Genomic DNA, 18,034 nt, shown 5'->3' on the forward strand with positions numbered 1-18,034 from the left:
ACATAGTCAAACTTCCAAAAGATGGACCTAGTGAAGTTACCCACCCAAAAAATCTGATCCGGCCTGGTGGAAGAAAGAAAAGGCCTATCAGGAAGGATGCAGCCTGCCCAGGGCGCACCGCGGCTGCTGCTTTAAAACGTCACCAGATCAGGGAAAAAAACACAACATTATTTGAAAGTTCAAATGGAATAAGTTTGGAAACAAAACATACACAAACAAGAATGAAAGTTCTTGTAAAGCTTGGTTAGAATGGAAATTAACACAGACTGCGGTACACAAACTAAAAAGTGCAACTGCTCTTCATGAAGAATTCCACGTGAAAACTCTTCTGCTAAGAAAGTACCGTGTTCTGCCTTACTGGAAGTATCTCGAAAGCTTAAGCTGAGTTGAATCTACACAAGTCCATATATGAAGTCTCTCAAAACAGCAATTTGAATCTGTCCTTGAACCTGGACTAAACACCCGGCCCAGCACAGCCCCCCAGCCCTCCCGGTCCGCACTGGGGACCAGCCCAGGCACGGCACGTCATGTCACCAGATGCTGCTCTTGAAGGGCAAACCAGGGCCAGTGATTTGGAAAACGCTGAAAATTACTTCTGCTAAATAACTTTTTGTTAAGTAATTCTAGATCTTTGTAAATTCCCTAAAAAAGTCCCCCCGTCCCTAAAAATGTGGGTGGATTCATCAGTGTTAGACGAGAAGTCAACAGTATGTATAAGCCTTGCGTTAATTAAATCCACAACTTGCAGCTTTTTAGTGTTGTCTTCTCCGCGTTTATTTTTTTGCTTGTAATCTCTTAATGGAAAACTCATTTTTTTAATATGGTTGTGCTGTTCTACACACAAAAAACATCCTAAAACGAGAACCGTATAACTAAAACCACCACGACCAAGGTTACTGGTGTGAAACTCACCTTTAAGTGTTGCTAGAACAACATGTACTGTTCAAAACCCTACTAAAAGCAGCTTTGTTTTTATTCAGTTAATATCTGATGAATATCTAATTCCCTAAGAGAGTGTTAGCTGTCTGTTGAACCATAATCATAACCTACAAGTAAATCTTTTCAAAAAAGAGCATGACTGAAGGTATAATAATCAAAGCACTAGTTAACGAACACCTCTATGACTTCCACTTTGTGAAAAATCAGCAAGGGCTCACCCACAGAAAATAACTATTTTAAAAATTGCTTAATGCACACACTAACAAACATGAGAATAATTAAAAAAATAAGATCTTGTCGCAACATAATCCCACTGTATTTTGAAGACGACAACAAAAATCACAATGACTTGCTGAACCTCTAACAATTGCAAAGACAGCCCAGTTAAAAAGGAGGAACTCTCGGGATCCGGCATGTAGAGGACAGACCACAGACAGAACGTACGAGTCACAGCCGATGAATCCAGTCATGCGAAATTCTAGTTCCTAACATTTCAAAATTAACAAGGTGCTCACATACCCAGAACAGTCTGAATTTTCTGCCAGTACCAACAGTAAATTCACGCACAAGTCCACTACCAGATGCACTATTTACAGAGATCTCTGTTAAACAATTCTCTATTTCCTCTACACAGACAAAATTTAAGATACTGAAAGGAACGAATAATTTTTATATCAAGACACCAGAATGGGAATATAAAGTCTGAGTTTAACCCATTCCAAAGAACAGGATTTTGCACCAGTCCCGTCACCGCTTGCCTCCCAGTTCTTCCACCCACAACACACTGAACACTGACTTCACCTTTTGTCTCCTCTGAAACAGGAATCCCTGAGTAGAAACACAGTGTCCTCACATGTTTATAGCGGTCCTGGCATAAAGCAGACACGGTTTTTGTCAGTGTCTCAACTACCACTTACACTAAATGATGCAATAAATGACAGTGCTTAGTCATAACAAAGATTTATTTTCTTTCAAAAGTCCTTGGAACAACCTTTTTTTTTTTTAAAAATTAAGATTTAAACACAAATAGTGGGCAAGTGAAGCTTGCTTCTCAAAAACATGTGCCCAGCATTCTTGCACCCTCTTTTGCAACTCTAGATTTCCTCTCGCTGCATGTCCCAAGACCTTGCCCACATTCTTAGAATCATAAAATCATAGAATCATTTTGGTTGGAGAGACCCTCAAGATCATCAAGTCCAACCACAACCCACCCCTGTCCCTGCCTCATGTCCTGAGAACCTCATGTCCGTCTGTCCAGCCCTCCAGGGATGGTGACTCCAGCACTGCCCTGGGCAGCCTGTTCCAATGCCCCACAGCCCTTTGGGGAAGAAATTGTTCCCCACATCCAACCTCACCCTCCCCTGGCGCAACTTGAGGCCGTTTCCTCTGCTCCTGGCGCTTGTTCCTGGGGAGCAGAGCCCGACCCCCCTGGCTCCAAGCTCCTTTCAGGCAGTTCAGAGATCAGAAGGTCTCCCCTCAGCTCCTGTTCTCCAGCTGAACCCCCCAGGTCCCTCAGCCGCTCCCATCACACTTGTGCTCCAGCCCCTCACCAGCTCCGTTCCCTTCTCTCAACTCACTCCAGCACCTCAAGGCCTTTCCTGTAGTGAGGGGCCCAAAACTGCCCACAGGATTCGCAGTTTGGCCTCCCCAGTGCCCAGCACAGGAACAGTCACTGCCCTGGGCCTGCTGGCCACACTAATGCTGACACTAACCAGCTGGCATGATGGAATCACTAGCTGACCTGCAGGCCAGGGAGAACTCATAACAGTTGTGCTCACTATTACATGTTTTCCCACACCAGGGACTCTTCACTGACGACTTTTTACTCAGGCAATAATTTTCAACAGATCTAAGAGCAAAAGTCTCCTTCTTGGAGCCCTTGATCTCTCTGCCAAGTTTGGCTCTGGCCTGAATAAAGGTTCAAAAGATACTTAAAGGAACTGGAAAGATTGATAGCGTAAGTCAAGAGATCTGCCTGAAGTGTAGAAGTCTCAGTTCAGGCAACTGTAAAGATTAATACAAGATTATAGTTTCCATCAACATCATCTCATCGTGTATCACAAATAATAAAATCCACATAGATTGCCTGATTGTAGTGAATTTCTTTCTGTATTCTAAACATGAGAGGTTGCCAAAAGAGATCCTGATTTCCTTAACATCTGTGGTATCCTTACCCTGTGATTTCCTCATGTCTTTTGTGGCTAAAGCACGATTCCCATGCGGAACACTGGTAAAATCAGGGTTGGTCACATTGTTAACTCTCAGCTCTTGCCCCAACGACTTCCGACCATAAGTATTTTCCCCAGATCCTCCATTGACACTGTAGCCACCTGTGGAAAAAACATGAGATTAAAACAGGTTGTCAGACCATATATTTAGTAGGGTCATATGTTATGAGCTATTCAATTCATATGCAAATTAGCAGCCCTATCCTCTACCCCCTTCTTTAGCTTCCTTTTTCACTCTCACATGCAGAAATGTTTTGTTGTGCCCTGTAAGTCTCCAGGTCACATTTTCAGAACCTCGTGGTTTTGTATCATATGAAGGAAACTCTATTGCAATAAAGTTTAACATCAGTTTTGTTGCATTTGGGGTTTTCTTACTATTACTTTTGACCCTGTATTTTACAAAGCCCTTTGTGTCCAACTGCTAATACACATGGCTAGAGGCATTTGCTTACTTGCTCCTTAATTATGCACATCAACTTTCCACTGTTTTTGTTATAAATCCACCACACAGGCTCAGTAAAATGGCCCAAAAAATTAGAAGAAAGCTTGTAAAAAGCCACAATTTATACGTACAGTTTGAATAACTCTCCTTAAATGTACAACGGTCAGTATTTTCATACACTGACATTAATTAACTAAACTTAATCCTACCTTCTCCCGCTTGAGATACACACGGTACGTCTTCGGTAACAATATAAAGCGGAAATAAAAGCGTCATTTTGAGTGATCCAATTATTTTTACTCCTAGACTCACAAGACTTTACACACTCAAATGCTGAAACCAAAGCTGTTGCCACAGGGAAGTGACACCATCCCCTGGGCAGGTGTCAAGAATCAGCTCATCAAGTTAAACCCAGAACAACACAAGATATGCAAGAGGTATTTCAGAACAGATGTTTCCACGATTCCACCGGCACCCGTGTATAAAGGGAAGCCAAAGGACAGGTGGGTCCCCGTGAAACCAACCAACCCATCGGGACTACGGGATGGATTAAAAAATCAGTTCAAACATGAAGTGGAATCTGGATCTCAGTAGATGTGAAGAACGTCATCGTGAAGGCAAAGCTTTCGGTAAAAAAGCAGCTGTGAACTACTAATAGAACTTTATGTATTTCTACACACACAGGACTACCGTACCAGAAAATCCTGTGCAACGTCTCGGCTGTAATTCGTTACAATTACAGTAAAGATGTGTATTTTTGGATTTGTAACACTAAACTCCATTTTTAAACGTGAACTAGTATGTCTGCCACCTTAATGTTATTTTGTCCTAACGAACCAACACTGCGTATGAAGGCAGTTACTTCTAACAGCAATAATTACATTTATGACTAAACAAGTGTATCACTAAAATTCAAAGCAACAAAGAAATTAATTTAAGTGATTATGTCAGATAATCATGCATACAGCCCACAAGCACTGACTATCAAAAACAGACATACTATCATATACTGCTGGAGTTCTTAAAGTTATTTCATACTTCCCCTCTATCATAGAAAAAATCCCAGCTTTTTTGTCTATAAAGGCATGTAGTATTTCTTACAGCATATTTGACATTACCTTAAATGAATTAAATATAACCCTATATTCTCCCACTTTGCACATAGATGGTACGTCTTTGGTAACAATATGAAACAAATTGTCATTTAGAGTAATTAAAAACACAGCAGGGCAATCAGTTTTTTTGGCAATAAGCCTGTAAATACGACATAATAACTCTTCAGTTATCCTCTGGTCTGAAAAGTTTTTGAAAATCCTAATACATACGAATTCTATTCACTTCTCTTTAAATGTTAAATCTGAGACCAAATAAGAACATGATCAGCTACGTTACTGTCATTAATTTTAGCATAAACACTCAGATACCAAGTGCAGTATCTTTTTTGCAGTAAAGACTCTGAGCACATGACACAGCTGCAAATCCAAAGGGAAGAGAATGTTGCAGGAACAGACGATATCTCTTCTATACGTAAAAACCAAGGAGCCTTTTAGTCCATTTTAAAAACTCAAATCTGCAAACTGTTTTATAAAGACGATAGAGGGGAGAGATCTAATTGCAGCCTTCCACTGGTTAATCTGAAGGGTTATTTAAAAAGAAGAAAACAGCCAGCTAGACTAATCTTACAGATGTAGAGCAAAAGGACAGGAGTCAACAGTCATCAGTTGCTGCAAGGGAAATTCAAACTGAATTTGAGAAAGCAACTATTTCCTGGGCACAGAGAGTTTCAAACCTCAACAGCTTCCAGAAACTATCTTCATTAGCAATACCAATCAATATGCAACTTCAAACTGCTTCACTGATTTTGTCCATAACTTACTAATTCACTATACTCTCAGTATATTCTTTAGATACCGGCACACTTCAAAGTATAAGAATAACCTCCTGTGCCAGTCAGTGTGAAACACAGTAAAACTGAGTAAAACTCACACACTGACAGATATATTCACTTTCTAAGCAGTTTCTCTGCTAAAATTAACCAAATCTTAGGATTCTCAAGGTATGCAGATTAAAAAAAATAGTTGTTTCACGCTCCTGCCTCCTACTAACAGTACCTACTACTTCTAAATAAAAATAAATGTGCATGAGTGCACCCAGCTGTAACTTCCCCTAAGATGCAGCAATTCTTTACAGACAGTTACAGGGCAGATATAGTGGGAGTGTGAATGCTTTTTAGGTTCCTGAACAAAAACTCCCACACTAATATTACTGTCAGGTTTTTTCGAGTCTGGCCTGCCTGAAGAAAATTTACATGGCCTAAGAAGTGAGTCTGCAAGTAAAAAATCCTCCTATTTGATATCTGTAGATATTTTGTAGAGAAAGTATTTCCATTCTAAAAAAAAAAAATGGTATGAGCCATATATCACGCCACCTATATATGAAGTGAGAATGAGGTACATAAAAGTAGAAATTCCTATTCATAACAATATACGGATTTGATTCCCAAACTAAGATTCCAGTTTGCTGCAGTAAAGGTGTAATAGATAGCAGATCAGATTAGCAGTCCATTTAGTCAGGCAGTTCATTTTCAACACCAGAAGCACTAGACAGAGTTCAGGAAGAAATGACAACTCGCAGAGCAGGCAGAGCCAGAAAAAGGGTTGAATCTGTTCGTGCACAAAGTCTCTTCCATTCCTCTCCTAACACAACTGCAGAGTTTTCTCACTATTCACATCACCCACAACATTTTGTTGGTCCCTGATAAACCTCTCAGCACAGTGATCCTGTGGCAATGAGCTCTATCAGTTCACTGCCTTTTTGGGGGAGAAAAAGATCCTCCATCATTTCAAGTTTACTGCCTCTGTGTCCCCTCACAAATCACACACGAAACAGCAATCTGAATACCTTTTTCTTCATTCTGTATGTCAGTGTGGACTCTGATATCATCGTGTCTTTGTCGAGACACCACAGCTGAATTTGAGGGTTGTAATCCATAGGAGGCAGAACTGCCCCGATCTCTGGATGAAGAGTATTTTAAATTGTCCTGGTCAGCTGATGCACTGTCAGTTCTATAAAGAGAAAAATATTTGTTTTTATGTAGGCGTATAACAGGAGTGGGATCCACATTCACTTACAAATGCAACATATTGAAATGACAATCCCAAATGTATTTTCCTGTTTTACAAAAGTTGTATGTCTAACCTGCTAAGAAGTGACCTTAAATTCCCACTGGGGTTAGAATTCACTAATGATTACAGCAACATGCAAAGGAAACGCATCCTAGTGTGCCACCGCCATTTCTCTGGATGGTCTCAAGTCTCTTATCTGTTAGATGCCTATATAAGATACAAGGAAAAATTACTTCCCAGAAGTGAAAAATAACATACAACTAGGTATGGGTATCCACCACCTGAGAGTCATTACTGATCCACCCATGGACATTTACATAAGACACTACGGGCCTTACTGAGCAACGTAAAACCACTTGCTAGATGGAGGTGTCACTAGCCTGTCACTGATAAGTAATATAGGAATCATATTCATTTCTTGAAGAACAAGCAAACAGGCTTTACTGTGGAAAAACCTGGTGTGTAAACTAAGAGCTGTTATCCTTCAGAGTAAATGCTGGAAGATACAAAGCAAAGCTAAAAAATCTGCATTAAGTTTAAGCTTCTCTCATATCAGAAAAGTGATTTATAGCCCAGGATAAAATTTAACGGAAAAGGTGAAAATTATGAAAGGAAGTCTTCTCACTGGACATCCCAAGTGATCTCGTCTTTTAAAATACACTGACTTTAACATACTAACTTATGCACATGAGACTTCAGAACCTAAATTCAAGCAATCTTTCTTACAAGCAATACTGGAGGTTTTATATTAAAACTAGTAAAATAATACCCATCCTAAACAAAAATCAGCAGAATTTTGTTCAAGCATATTTGGAATCATGCTATTATTTACAGAAGGCTCTTCCTAAGCAAACTCTAAAGATCTACTGGTTTTATTTTAAGCTTTCGATAGTTGATTTGATTATTTAACAAAAAGCAGGACAGGTCATTCCTTTTCATTCCTGCAAGTTAACTACAATTTGTGTAAGCACAAACACCGCATGTTCTTGGAAAAAAGCCTTTCATTTTTACTTTTCAAGAGAACAACGTGGTTAGAACCAAGAGACAAAAATCAGGGAAAAGGAGTTAAATCCATCTCAAGGCCAAAAGGGAAAAACACAGTTAAAATGTTTGACAAGCAGTTGTTAGTTAAGCCATCCTGAAGGCTTGTTCTTCTCAAACACAGCTCGTCCACAGGACAACTGGAAGAGCAATAGCACGAGGGCTGATATTTGCAAAAAACAACTGGAATTAAACCCACGCCCCCACGCTTCATTCTCTTGAGAGTGTTAAAAAACAATATACTGTCAATGTGGAACAGGGTTCAAAATAAGAATATTGTGGTTTTGCCCTGTTTTCCCAGTGAAAGGCTGACACTAGGTTTGCTTGGCAGCTATTACTCCCTTTTGCCCTGTAAACAAATTCACCTTTAGATATACCAAATAAGACCTTTTCCTCTTTCAGTATTCACTGTGGTCTCACATCTGTTTTCTTGAGCACTTGCTTGAACTATTTTATAAAATAAGCTATGCTGCTCAAGGGACAAAGCCTTAGTAAACGTCTTTGCTCATGATGGTCCACTAGGATTGTACAAATACTTACACAGGTTGGACCTTCATCACCCTCCTAAATCACACTTAAAGTTCTGCACTGAACCTTCAAGGCATATGAAGTTGGAATGTCCCTATGCCACCCTGGATATCCCCTCCCTGCTCTAAAGCTCAGGAGACCCCCAGCTCACTGAGGAACAGCACTTTAGTACAGAGTATCCCAATTATTTCATCCTTTCAGTAAAACCAACTGACAAATTTTCAACTAATTATAAGTTGAATATAATATAAGCACTGATATATAAGTCCTGATAGCAATAGCATCACTTTTTTTAAGGTGATGTGCTGTGCTGCAGACATCATCGTCTCCAATTGTCAAGGATTAACTCTGGAATTCTTAAGTCTGAAGGCAAGCTGATAAAACATACAATTTTTAAGACTGTTCTGCATATCCCAACCAATGGAAGGACTAATGTGTTCTAAGCTAACCTCAATTCCTGTAGCACAGCCTTTGAACATTTCGTAAAATTTTCCATTGTGGTAAAATCCATAAGCCCATTGTTTTCCTGGGAAGAACCACATACCCACTTTGTTCTGTCTTTGGGCACAGATTTCTACAAGCTAACCTGTTCGCACTTCATCATCCGACTAAAAGGTGAGCATAATTTTATTAAAAATATGGAATTTTTCTGCTTTGTATCAATTTAAGAGGCAGTAGTTCCCACTGCAGACATTGTTCCCATTACAGGTCTGTTCAGCTGGAGCAGAGGAGACCGAGGGCAGAGCTCATGGGCTGCAGGTTCCTCAGCAGGAGCAGGAGGGGCAGGGCTGAGCTCTGCTCTGTGACAGTGACAGAGCCCAGGGAACGGCAGAAGATGTGCCAGGGAGGGTCAGTGGGACATGAGGAAAAGGTTCTTCACCCAGAGGTGCTGGACACTGAACAGGCTCCCAGGGAGGGGTCACGGCCCCAACCTGACAGTGTTCAACAAGAGACTGGACAACGTCCTCAGACACACGGGGTGACCTGTGGGGTGTACCCACCTTGTCTCTGGTGGGAATTGCACCGCAGGCTCCTGCACCAGTTTGGCTCAAGAGCTGGGGATTGAGCCCACTACCCGTTACCTCTGTCCCCTTACTGAGGAACACCGGGTGACACGGGACACTGCGAGTGAGCTCAGAGCACAGCATTGCCTGCGTGTGCAGCGAGACGTTTCTTTCAAATACCATTTTTCATGTCACAGAATTGCAGGTTGGAAGAGACCTGGAAAGCTCATCCAGTGCAATCCCCCCATGGAGCAGGAACACCCAGATAAGGTTACACAGGAAGGTGTCCAGGCGGGTTGCAATGTCTGCACAGAAGGAGACTCCACAACCTCCCTGGGCAGCCTGGGCCAGGCTCTGACACCCTCACCCCGAACAAGTTTCTTCTCATCTTTCAGTGGAACCTCCTGTGTTCCAGTTTACACCTATTGCCCCTTGTCCTGTCACTGGTTGTCACCAAGAAGAGCCTGGCTCCATCCTCCTGACACTCCCCCTTTCCATATTGATCCCCAGGAATGAGTCCCCCCTCAGTGTCCTCTTGTCCAGCTCCAGAGCCCCAGCTCCCTCAGCCTTTCCTCACACGGGAGATGCTCCACTCCCTGCAGCATCTTGGTGGCTGCGCTGGACTCTCTCCAGCAGTTCCCTGTCCTGCTGGAACTGAGGGGCCACAACTGGACACAAGATTCCAGATGTCAGTAACTTATTTGTGATTTTGAAAGAGAACAACTTGGAACTCAAGGCGCAGCCGCTCTGCAGACAGGACCTGCGGAAGTGCCACAAATAATGACTGTCACCCCTTCCTCCAGCAGGGCGGGCAGCGCTGCATCCCCACCTCTCCACTGTCACTACATTGTGACAAGCACACAGGAGGTGACAGACAAAACACCTGGCATCATCTTTCCAAAGAAGTCTATGTAACAACAAACTTATCAGTTACATACATCGACATTGTCACAGACCCAAACAAACATTGTATACTAATAAAATCACAAAGGACAAGGTGAGCAAGGCATAAGCACAAGTACAAATAAAAACGTGATATTAGACAAAGCTGGCACAGGAAATTGCAAGAACAAACATGCCGATGATTACCTTGTACTGTATTTGTCTGTTTTATTTCCACCTGAAAAGCCCATTGATGGAGACCAAGAAAAATACTTCAAGATCTCACGTGACAGTTCTCACCCGTGCTGGTTCTGGTGGAAAACCACCCGATTTCCACCACCACCAATTAATCTCCTGCACACACCGTTTTGGCAGCATCATTTAGAGGGAAGAGCCTGCACTCAGTTTTCTGCAGAGTGATTTTTAACCTGTCTCTATCCAGCAGAAATAGAAAACAGTTCACCCACCTAAATAAGCAGAAATGGACACTAATTCTGCCTTTTTAAAACAGCTGGGTTTTTTTCCCCCAGGGACATTCCAAAGGAAAGTTAGACTTTTCCAAAACTAAGTGTACATCTCATTCCAGCAAGAGTATCAGCATGATTTGACTGGCCAGTTTGTATGACTGAAGGAAGCATGGCTGGGAAACACTGGTTTAAAATTGAAAATCAAAACACCAAACTTTTTATCTAAAAAAAAATAGGTCAATCAAAAACATATCATTCTTCTTTAATGATATGGAAGCCTTAAGAATTTGTGTTTGTAACAAGTTTCTTGGACAATCTGGTGCATACTATTCACTATCTGTAGCTCTTTCAGAATAAGCCTGCCATATGGATATTATTTTGAGACAAAAATCACTTAATTATTCTATTTGATTTTTATTTCCAACTAAGGGATCTACATGGAGGATTTATTCTGAGACAACTCTATTTTATAAGCTGTATTATTGTTCAAGTCAGTCAATTTTATTACTTGATTTGCTCTATTTGCCAAGTTTGTTTGCTATAACCCAGATAAAGGTTTTAAGTAATGAAGGATTCATCATTTAAAACTTCGAGTCACTGTATCCACTCAAATTAACTCTTTCCCACCAGGCTTCCGACTGTTCTCCCATGACCAGACGGAGCAGTGACCACCTTCCTTTGCCACACTCCTTTACCATCCCCTGATCCATCTTGCCAAGGCCAAGCCTGGCTGAGCTCAGCTCCAAGCCTACTTCTGAGAGCGCAACGGCAGTGTCAGCAGCCATTCTTTGTACTAGTGAAATAACGAATTACCTATTGTCCTCCTGCAGTTCTGCCACCTCTGCTGCTGGACAAGCACCTGCAGCCATAGTAGCTTTTCAAATGGCCTCTGGATTCTGCATCACTCCCCACACAGGAGCTCAGCAATTTCCTTCTGTCCTGTGACAGACATGGGCAGGGAAATGTATCAAATATATGCATTCTGTTCTTATTTTTCCATAGGCATCTTCTGATAGTCATTTTGGATACAGGATACTACACCAGCTAAACCCTTGGTCCAATCTAGTATAGCTTTTCTTGCCTGGAAGACTATCTGCACTCCAAGTTCCTTTTACTTCCCACTGACATGCTTTCATCTTCTTTCATCTTTCTCACATCTCATTCTCCTCTGTGTTTGCATTAAAAACAAAGGCTTTCACATTACAAACTCAGGCTCCCCCATTTTACTTCCCCCCCCTCCCCCCAAAAAAAGCTCTTTGATCTCGTACCTTCCCAACCTGATCAGCATATTCACCACACTCCGGTGTGAAAAGAGATCAAGAATTACTTGTTGCGGGTTCAGAACTGAACCCATTCCTGCTCAGCATCTCCCACACGCCATCCACTCAATCTCCTCCCAGGGCTTCTGTTGACCTCCTCACCCTGACACTGCACCTCGTTCTCGAAGCTGCCTCCAACAACACAGACCTGCCCAAACTACGATTTCAGCCTATTTCTAACAAACATTTTTCTATGTACTTTGTTGCAAGTGCAGAAGAAATCTTTGTCTCAGCTTTCCGTATACACAGCACCCACTGCCACCACCCTGCTGGTCAGCCAGCATTATGAACACACAACATCCACAAGGAGCGCTTGCCTTTTGTAAAGGACACACTGCTGCCCTTCAGAGCGGCAGAAAGCATCCCTCTAACCATCCCTTTCTCAGCCCATTTCCCCTGACGAGTTTCTTTGCTCCCCACCCTGTCTTTAATTAAACACAGGGTACTTGGTCTCAATTATGAAGTCCTGGCCAATACTGCTCTCTTAGGTTATAAGCTACCCGGAAGGAGAGCCATATTTTAGTGTCTTGTCTCATCGCGTCTACACCCACAGGGTCCTAGGCAGTAACTCGTTTTGGCAGGCACCGTGCTAACAAATCAGTAATTCCTAACACCGACTTACATTGCCGGAGAAGGATACGCTTCATTTTCAAGAACAAATTTCAGTACAGCACCTAGTAAGATGCTTCTGGAACTTTTCTCAGATGTGATAGATTTTCTTTTTCACTTTTCCGTAGCTAACCTACAATTCTGACAGAAGAGACAGAAGTCCTGTTAATTAAAATCTTATCTTCCTTTTCCCACTTTCGCCTAAGAACAAGCAAGCCCCGGTGCACCCTGCACTTGTTAACCTGCTCCCCTGCACTCCTGCTCAGCACCATCAGCACATCGAGATGCCTTTGCCACCCAGAGCATTTCCCATCCAAGGGAAATCTTGCTTATTGCAGTATATAATTACCTTTCAGTACTCTACCAAATTAACTCTGTTCACACGCAAGACCTACACACTGACATTTTATTCCCCCCCGCCCCCAGAAGTCATATCAGGGAAAATGCAGTGAGATCTGTCAAGCAAAAACAAACAAAGGTATAGAAATCTATATAGATTAGAAGGGGGAACAAGATCTTATAAAGCCTTCCCAAAAACCCTCACTATTCTCTGTCACATACATCCTAAAAAGCTGTTGTGGACTCCAACTTTCAGTTTCACCCCAAGTGCCAATGCAGATTAGCATTACTAAAAGCTGAGAGAACTCTGGTCCTAGTAATGAGAATCCATCTAGTCACTTTTACACACACAAAAATAGACGTTTAGAAACACAGTCCTTCTGATAATAAATCCGTGTGTTAGCAGGTCCTTTTTTCTCCATTAGGAACTTGAAGCAACTACAACTGCTGCCGTTTTCATTCGGCCACGTGCATTCTCTCTTCCACGCCCTGCAAAAAGCATTTACCAGCAACATCACCTCAGCTAAATGAAACTAGCAGAAAAAGGAAAGAATATATATATATATATATATGAAAGAGTATATTTTCGGATGGGGGTCCAAGAGCATGTTTGAAACAATCAACAAAAAATAAATACTCGTTGCCAGTTCTATTTAACAGATCTCCTTTCAACCATGCATGTGAATCACTTTCAAAACTTAGTTAACGCCAAAACAACAAAGACTGATTTAATCTCTGCTTCATTCTTTAGGCTCTTACTCCAGACTCACAGGTTCCATATCACCAAAGCTATCTTTTGGTGAAGATTTAAAAACGTGGAGCGCAACATACACAGAAAAACGTGCTCTGTGCTTGGGACTGTGTGAACATTTCCGACTCCTGGGCTCTCTCACCAAATTTAAAAGAAAACTAGTTAAAGGAAAGGCTAAAGTTAAATTCTTACAAGTGACAGGAACAGTGAATAGGTGTTACCTATTTCTTAGCAGGAGCCCTAAGCACACAGTGCAATGGAAACAGTTTCTGTAGTGCTTTCAGATTTTTGTTGCTGCTGTGGCTTTTCAGATCATTATTTTAGCAGCCCAGTTTACAGCAGCTGGATTTGGGAGCTGCGGAGGCACCAAACTACAGCATGGGGAACAGGTCGGTCAGACTCCGAAAGGCCAGACTAACTTCTTAAAGCAGCCTTTTCACCTTCCTTTCACCCCTAACACAACAGAACGTATTGCAGACAATGGTCTGCTGGAAAAAGCCAGCTTCCCAGTCCCCGTAAGGAATATTTTTAGTCTGAAAAACAGAACTTGAGACAAATTAATATATCCAAGCAGCAAACAGGTACAGAAGCCATCCACTGCACAGACAGAAGACATACATGCAATTTCATGCCGGTGGGAAGGTCAAGAGTTAGTGTTCAGAATTCCAGACTGCAGCCCAGAAATCTGAAGGAAAGCAGTAATTAAGAAGAGAGATACCAGACTACTTTGTTCCCCCAAAAAAATCTAGGTGCTATAAGATGTCACCAAAGAGATTTGTAAGTTAAGTGAGGAAAAAATATTAAGTTATTCGACCAAGTAGTTCAATAACAGAAGAAATCAGAATTTAAATAACCATGCCCCACAGACCATTAAGAATGGAACAGCCCCTGGGCTCAGCCCTAGAGGCTGCGCTGCCAGCTGTTCGAGCAAAAGGAAAACCTTCTGCATGGTAAATAGTGAAGTTACATCTGTGTTTCATAAGATCTGCCTTCACATTCACCCAGTTCTCCTTGTCTAAATCACATGTGACTGGACTGTCATCTGTAAGTACATTCCCAAGCACATGCCACACTGTTCTTTGCCAGAAGTTTAAAAAGTAGGATTCTATATTATTTTAAAAATAAAAAAAAAACACTAAATAAAAAAAAAAACACTTAAAAAGGCCCAAATCTTCCACATTAAGAAACAGCAATTTCTACAAGACAATTTTGACTAATAAAATAGCAAAGCAGAGTAGTGCAGCAAATACAGTGGCATCAGGTATACCAGAGGCAATCAAGACCTGAAATACACTCTCTATACTTGACTAAAGAAGTCAACAGACTTTGAATTTTACTTCCTAAGAAGTAAAGCACCAGGTACAAACACACCTCACAACCTAACACATCGTATGAGCTCTCACCCCGGTCTACTCACAGCTCAACTACTTTCCACAGATAAAACGATAATAATGATACTGTACTATTTTTCTAACCCTCAAAAGACCACCAGTGCTTCTGCAGCCTCTGCTCTTCCCTCCTTAACTGCCAGCTGAGAACCGGAATGAGCAAACCCGGCAGCAGGCCCGGCCCCGGGTGCACCCCCAGCCACAACCCGGTACCGCCGGTACGTTACAGCCCCGAGCCCGAGGGGCCAGCGGAGCGCTCTGCCGGGGTCCCCGCGCGGTGACAGACCTGTCCCCGTCCCGCCTCCAGCCGCCGGCACCCGGAAATCCCCTCCGCGCCCCGGCCCGGCTCCCCGGGGGCACGGCCGCCCCTTCCCCGGCCGCCCGCCCCGCGCTAGGCCCGGCGGGGCCCGCCCGCCCCTAGGCCCAACAGCCAGGAAGTGGCTCCGCCGGCGCTGCGGGCCCGCGCCGCCCCGCTCCGCTCCCCCGGGCCCGGCCGAGCCGCCGCCGCAGCGGCCCGGCCCCCGCGCCCCCTGCCCGGCCCTGCCCACCTGGGTTGCCAGTCATTCCAGCCCCGCGGGTGGTAGTGCTGCCTGCTGCCGGTGCCGCTCAGCCGAGACCCCGGGGCTCTGCGGCTCATTACCTTGCCCGAGACGGCATGGCCGGCCGGGCAGCGGCGCGGGGCAGGGGCGGAGGAGGGCGGAGGGCGGCGGGGCGAGGCGCGGGCGGCGGCTCCTCACTGGCGCTCCGCGGGCGGCTGCCGCCTGTGCTGTCTCACACCGCAGGGAGGGGACGCGGCCGCCGCGGCTGCTCCGGCTGCTGCCCGGGCGCGCGGCATGCCGGGATGGCGGACATGGGCCGCCCGCCCCTCCGCGGGGCACGCCGGGAGGGCGGGGCCGCGCCGGGCCGCTCCGCCCCCGCCCGCCCCGGGATGGGCTTCCCCGGCCGCGGGGTCCGCGCTGCCGCCCGCTCCGGGCACTGGGCGTGGGGGAGCGGGCGGACCGTGGCCAGCCCGCCTCGGGGCGTGAGGGGAGCGGGGCGCCCCCGTCCCCCGGGGGAGCCCGAGGCACCGGGGGCGCTGCAGCCACAGGCTCGCAGCCCCTCAGCTGTGAGGGGAGGGCAGCCAGGGGATCCCAGCCTGAGCGGCGGGAAGGGGTCTGGGGTACACTGGGGATCCTGGCACCCCAGTGCCCTGAGGGGATCGAGGTCCCGGGGGTCCCGGTCCTGCAGCTGCCAGGGGAACCATAGGATCCCAGATCTGAAAGGCTGAGGGAGCTGGGGCTCTGGAGCTGGAGGAGACTGAGGGGGGACTCATTCCTGGGGATCAATATGGAAAGGGGGAGTGTCAGGAGGATGGAGCCAGGCTCTTCTGGTGACAACCAGTGACAGGACAAGGGGCAATGGGTGCAAACTGGAACACAGGAGGTTCCACTGAAAGATGAGAAGAAACTTGTTCCCGGTGAGGGTGGCAGAGCCTGGCCCAGGCTGCCCAGGGAGGTTGTGGAGTCTCCTTCTGTGCAGACATTGCAACCCGCCTGGACACCTTCCTGTGTAACCTCATCTGGGTGTTCCTGCTCCATGGGGGGATTGCACGGGATGAGCTTTCCAGGGCCCTTCCAACCCCTGACATTCTGGGATTCGTGACCTGGCTCCTGAGGGGAGCCTGGGCCTCCTGGGTGCTGAGAGGACGAGGTCCCGGGGCGGGAGGGCAGCAGAGCTGGTCCCTGTCCTGCCGCCATCTGCCTTGTGAAGGGGACACCCGCATCCCCCTGCCCTCGTGCTGCCCCAGGCCCTGCCACAGCGTCTGCACACAGCGGGGGCTTATCCCCGCTTTTCTCCCTGTCAGGACATGTCACCCATATGTGACTGCCAGGGACAGGTCTGATGCGTGGCAGTGGGCAGCAAAAAGCTGCCTAATCCCACCCTGAACACTAATGAACCCGCTAAGGTTTCTCCTTCTTCCTCCCAGCTGCTAAACCACTTCAAAAGCAGACTGGCAACATAGTGTCTTTCTAAGCCTGGATGACTTTTCTACATCGAGCATTTGCCGGAAGGGCATTTAGTGCCTGTTGTGGCACAAGCCTATCTGTAAACGGGAAGGCAGCCAAATCTGAGGGGAAGAAAAAAAGCTCTTTAATTCGGTAGACATCCCGAGTACATTTCCCAACAAAGACGTGAAGACTGTCCTAACCATATTTTTATTTCTCCTGCAGGACCTGGAAGCTTAGATTAGCTGATTTGGTAAACCTAGTACCTGACTGCAGAATATTTCCTTAGTTATGAAAAATTATTATAGTTTAGTCAGATACTCAGCCAAGAGACCTGAATAGATCAAACTTTTTTTTTAATTACAAATATGTGAGAATTGAGACCACTGAAAGACCTGAAGAAACTTTTCGAATCCCCCTGTGTCCCATGTGCCAGGGTTGGTGACTCAGCTGGGACAGACGGCATGCTGCCACCTCCCTTGGCTGCTGGTGAGTCCATAAGCAATGCGTGCAAGCCACGTACAGATACCAAAATCAATTTCAATACAAAAATAAAGAAAATTATATCAGAAGGCTTCATTGCACCATAATACCATTTTGATGCGATATAACCCAGTGCCCATCAGCCTGCGTTTCAGCTGACATACACTTGTGTATCGTAAGCGAATCTGTTTTGCAGTCAGTTCCATGAGCCATGATAAATCTTTTTCCCCCTTCTTTATAATTGAGATGGACATCTAGAGTTAGACAATATGCAGCAAAGTTACGTTTTTATAAGTATAGCAACCATACTTGCTGTGAATTTGCTCACCCTTTCCAACCCAGTCCAGCAGCTCCCCTGCCCCAGTGATGCAGCGGGTGATGATTTTTCTTTTTATTTCATGGCTGAGTAGTATTCCAATGGTAACTATTAATCACTTGAGCGGCAAGGTACTACCAGGAACGTATGTTTAACTATGTTTCACATTAATTTAGCAAGGGCAGGCA

The 18,034-nt window shown here is 44.7% G+C and overlaps 1 protein-coding gene across 2 annotated transcripts in view; it reads right to left on the reverse strand.

Moving 5' to 3' along the window:
* SMG1 (SMG1 nonsense mediated mRNA decay associated PI3K related kinase) overlaps positions 1-15,889 on the reverse strand; it is a 70,650-nt gene extending 54,761 nt beyond the window's left edge. The window contains exons 1-3 of one of the 2 annotated variants that reach the window (XM_082065013.1): positions 15,611-15,889; positions 6,511-6,674; positions 3,114-3,269 (exon numbers count right to left, since the gene is read on the reverse strand). In XM_082065013.1, the coding sequence (XP_081921139.1) occupies positions 3,114-3,269; positions 6,511-6,674; positions 15,611-15,699 (409 nt within the window). In that variant the 5' untranslated portion in view covers positions 15,700-15,889. The remainder of the gene's footprint in view (positions 1-3,113; positions 3,270-6,510; positions 6,675-15,610) is intronic. The other variant, XM_082065014.1, reaches the window with a different exon arrangement.
* Between the last annotated feature and the right edge of the window lie 2,145 nt (positions 15,890-18,034).

The sequence above is a fragment of the Streptopelia decaocto genome (assembly GCF_964273445.1).
Source record: "Streptopelia decaocto genome assembly, chromosome: 13".
In the NCBI taxonomy this organism is placed as follows: domain Eukaryota; kingdom Metazoa; phylum Chordata; class Aves; order Columbiformes; family Columbidae; genus Streptopelia; species Streptopelia decaocto.